The sequence below is a fragment of the Sitophilus oryzae genome, unplaced genomic scaffold (assembly GCF_002938485.1).
Source record: "Sitophilus oryzae breed Bouriz unplaced genomic scaffold, Soryzae_2.0 scaffold_821_pilon_pilon, whole genome shotgun sequence".
Classification (NCBI taxonomy): Eukaryota; Metazoa; Arthropoda; class Insecta; order Coleoptera; family Curculionidae; genus Sitophilus; species Sitophilus oryzae.
This window is the reverse complement of record NW_022147441.1, coordinates 4,814-9,620: the sequence shown is the minus strand read 5'-3', so window position 1 is coordinate 9,620 and position 4,807 is coordinate 4,814. Positions and strand designations below refer to the sequence as shown.

General features: G+C 29.0%; 1 protein-coding gene across 1 annotated transcript; it reads right to left on the bottom strand.

Moving 5' to 3' along the window:
* Positions 1–255: 255 nt before the first annotated feature.
* LOC115889673 (secretin receptor-like) lies at positions 256–4,753 on the bottom strand (the record flags this gene model as incomplete). The annotated part of the gene is made up of 4 exons (XM_030909731.1): positions 256–386; positions 4,227–4,392; positions 4,444–4,612; positions 4,668–4,753. Coding segments are annotated over 4 exons (552 nt in total), but the record flags the coding sequence as incomplete, so codon positions are not given.
* Positions 4,754–4,807: the final 54 nt, after the last annotated feature.

Genomic DNA, 4,807 nt, shown 5'->3' with positions numbered 1-4,807 from the left:
TATTTATGCCCAAGAATCCAAACCAAATCAGAAACCAAATACAATACCAAATGTTCCATAAGAAAAAGTATAACTTTGGTATGAATCTTAGTTCTGACACACCCTGTACATTTGAAAATAATTTTAAATTAATCGCATTGTCTCTTTACATATACCCATAAAATATTTTGTTTCTAAATCTTTCCGTTGTTGTATAATCAACCGAGGCGAATGAGGTGCGCCACCATGTATATTTAATAAAAATATTTTTCTTACCAAAACTGAGGCTAGTGTGGGCACAAATATAATGGAAAATACTTTAGGATTTTTATTTGTCGTCCAGCAGTAAGTATCTTCTTCCATAATTCTTGTAATAACCCAAGGAATTACCACCAATAATGGCAAACCTGAAAATTAAATAAATATTAAAAATAGGTTCGAGTTGAAATTAAACTATTATTAGAGCATACAAGGTGTTCCTTAATGACATGTTAATATTTAAGGGGGCGATTCTTATTGGATCTATTCTAAGAAAAAACTTCATATGAATAATGTATGTCCCAAACATCTTAACTTTTGAGATATGAGGTGGTAAAATTTTCTAAAAAAACGTTTTTTCGTAATTTAATTCTGATATGTTTTTTTATAGATATCTTCATGCCATATTTGATACACGTCTCTATGCATCAATATGCAATTTTTCAAACAACATTTTTTTTGTATTTATTAATTGTCTTCCAACCGATGCAGAAACGATTTCATACAGTCACCGCAACATTTTTTTAGCGATTGAAAGTATGAAGTAAAATTAGTTTATTTTTTTAAGCAAAAACCAATAATGTTTATTATAAGGGATGTCGGTGGCGTGACATTTTATTCTACAAAAATATTCAATATAAAACTCAGTACGTGAGAATCACCCCCTTAAATATATTAACTCATTATTAAGAACACTGTATAGTTATAGATAACTCACGGCTTTTAAAAACATATTTTCAGGTGTCATGTCTTAGAACTATCTTAGGTAGATCTAGATCTAGTTTCTAATATCGCAAATTCTAAAATATTATAGAGGGCGACTCGATGGTATATATTTCTTTTGCTAAGGAAATTATTCATGAAACTATCATTCAACGACAACAGGAACATTTAAAAGTACCAAAAATTTAGCGTAAGAATGGTCATATTTTAAGTACCACCAGTATCGATATAATATACAGGATGTCCCAGAAATAAGTGTAAGTATTTTAACTGGTAGTATTATAGTTCAACCCCAGAAACACGCCTATGAGGGTTTTTCACGAATTTTATTTTTTATTTTGGAAATCTTTTTTAGTTTTATTTAAAAAAAATTCTTGATAATATATGGCAACATAGGCGTAAATTAATTTTACAAGAAAGAAAATCCAGAAAAGATCCAGTGGTTCTCAAAATTTTAGCAAAAAATCATTTTTTTGGGGGAATTTTCAAAGTAAAATAATTCCGTTATTTTGGACTTATTTGAAAAACGATAAAGAGAAAATATGTTTATTTTATCGAGATCTACCACTCCTTAAAATACTTGCACTTATTTCTAGGACACCTTGTATAACATGTATACATGGTGTTTCTCAATTTAGTAGTAATAATAGCCTTTTTTATACAGGGTGGAGCACCTCATTCGCCTCGGTTGATTATACGAAAACGGAAAAATGTAGAAACAAAATATTTTATGGATATATGTGGGGAGACAATGTGCACAATTTAATTTTTTTTTTGTTTCAGAACTAAGATCCATACCAAAGTTATATTTTTTCTTATGGAACACCCCGTATTTTATTTAATTTTTGGATTCTTGGGCCCAAAAAGGGTTAAATATGTTTAAAATCTTTGGTTTTTGAGACATTTAAAGATATTTAAATTTGTATGCTACAATAGAATCGATTATTAACACCCTGTATATTACTTTTCAGAATTAATTCGTGGGCTAAATTTAAAGGTAGATAAACAAACTTTACAGAAAAATGTTATTACTTCCTTATATTTATACAGGGGTATCAAAAATTACTGATCTATTTTAAGAATATATTTTACATAAAAACTTCGTTATTTCAAATACAACACCTTGTATTTTTTAAAACAACTCGAAGCAGATTCAAATGCTCTTTCAAACTGTATTAGGGTTTCCTATACCTAACTAGCACAGATTTTGAATAAAGATCAATTTTTCAATAAAATGGCAACCAAGAGGGCTAGTGTCGTCATGGCAGGTTTCAAGTGACAGTTGGTAGCTATTTTCAAAATAGAAATTAGTCTATGGAGTTATTTAAATTTATACCAGTTTACTTTTATTTAATTTACCTACAATAGTTTAATAAATGATATTTATTAAATATGTATTTATTATTCTATCAAGAAAAACGAATAAGTAGTTCTTTGATTTATTTTACAATGACTTGTAGATATATGGATTTTCTATTAAAGAGCTAATTATGTCAAATTAATTTTCTTCGCCTCCAACAACAGGTTTCTGCCTAATAGGTTTTCCAGAAACCACACTACCAGCTCTGCGAAATAGGACAAGTAGTTTTTCAAAGGAACGCTTATTTTGCAGATTCCTATTTGGATATCTTTAAGCATAAGCCCTTGAGGCCAAGAAAGCAATTTTCCTCACAAAATAAAATCTCTGGTAACATATCTATTCGTTCCACCAGCAGATACTACTGCTTTATTTTTCTTGATAGAATAATGAATACTTACTTATTAAACTATTGTAGGTAAATTTAAGTAAACTGTTATAAATTATAAATAATAATGTCCATAAAGTAATGTCGACTTTGAAAATAGCTACTAACTGTTACTATAAAATTGCCATGGCGACACCAGCCGTCTTGATTGCAATTTTGTTTATAAATTCCTTTTTATTCAAAATCTGAGCTAGATAGGTATAGGAAACCCTAGTATAGTTTGAAAGAGCATTTGAATCTGCTTCGATTTATTTAAAATAATATAGGGTGCTGCATTTGAAATAACGAAGTTTTTATATAAAATATATCCTTAAAACAGATCAGCAACTTTTGATAGCCCTGTATAAATTTAAGGAAGCAATACCATTTTTTACTAAAGTTTGTTTCTCTCCTTTTAAACTCAGCATAAGTTTTAATTCTGAAAAATAATTTGCAGGGTGTTAATAATCTATTCTACTGTAGCATGCAAATTTAAATATATTTAAATATCTCAAAAACCAAATATATTAAACATATTTAACCCTTATAATAAAAGCCTTTTTTTGGGCCCGGGAATCCAAGAATGAAATAAAATACCGGGTGTTCCATAAGAAAAAATATAACTGTGGTATGGATCTTAGTTCTGAAATACCCTGTATATTTCAAAATAATTTTAAATTGTGCACATTGTCTCCCTACATATACCCATAAAATATTTTCTTTCTACATGTTTCCGTTTTCGTATAATCAACCGAGGCGAATGAGGTGCGCCACCCTGTATATACAAGGATAATAGTAATCTTATGACAAATCCATTAAATTGGTGACCCAGGTGTCAGGGTGTCCCAGGCTGAGCGTGCAATAAGTTTTTAACGAACTATAATATCTAGATCGGGTTTTTGCATACCACACACACTTCGATAATTCCATGACTTCGTCTCAATTCCATGACAGCTACAGCCAATATTTTATGACATTCAAAATTTAATTTTTGAAATAGATAGCCACATGTCTTCTCTTTATGGAACAGTAGCTGTGGTAATCAGTAAATTTGACGTTTAGGCTATACACATTTTTTTGACAGGCAGTTTTTTCCTCCAAAAAATTTAATTATTTTTTTTCTCAAAAACGGTTAATGTTTGGTATAGACTGTTTTATATCAAAATTCATAACAGTTTACATAGAATTTAAGAATGTAATAAAAAATGCGGGTACCTATTTGAAACAAGATTGCTGTCCACTTCCGGTATTTCCGGAAGTGCCACCATATTGAAAATATTTTTAATCGATAGATCTCCTAAAACAAATCGATGTGCAAAAAATCTCCGATCTAGATATTGTAGTTCTCTAGAAACTTCTAATGCACGCTCAGCCTGGGACACCATGTATATTGTTTAATTTAAAAACACCTGTACTTCACTGTGAAAATAAATTTGAATTAATTTGTATATTATATATTATATTGAGAGAAATAATTTTAAACGTGAGCTATCATTTTTAGTATTTGTAAAAAGAGGAGTTACCCTATAAATAAAAGCTTACCCCATCCAAATGATATATAATAAGCTAAATTCTTATTGGAGTCTGTGAATAGAGCCCTTAAAATTAAATTGATCAAATATAGTCCTTCCATCAGAATCCAGCTGTAATTGGCAGCAGTAAAATATTGAACCAAACTTATAATCAATTTGCATTCAAAATTGTTGACCTATAATAAATATTTTATTATTTTCTTATATTGTAATTCTTACGAAATCACCTTAAAATCTACATGAAAATATCTGCCACCATCATCATTTGTTAATATATCTTTTTCTAGTCCTAGACCGTCTTCGAAAAGCGCATCTTTTAAAATATGCATAAAAGACCTTAATATGAAAGACGCAAATAAGTTCATATGAAGTATGTTTCTTGCACAATGCAATCGTCTGAAAAATAGTTTTATTAAATACAACAGTTATTTGAGATTATTATTTATCTTACTTTATTTTAAACATTATGGTGAAAGCAATTATTAAAGATACTAATGATATAGCGTACCCTGTTTCACTCAAAATTTTGATTATATTCTGTAAAAGTAATATATTAATTATATTTATAATATATAAAAGGAGAAAAATATA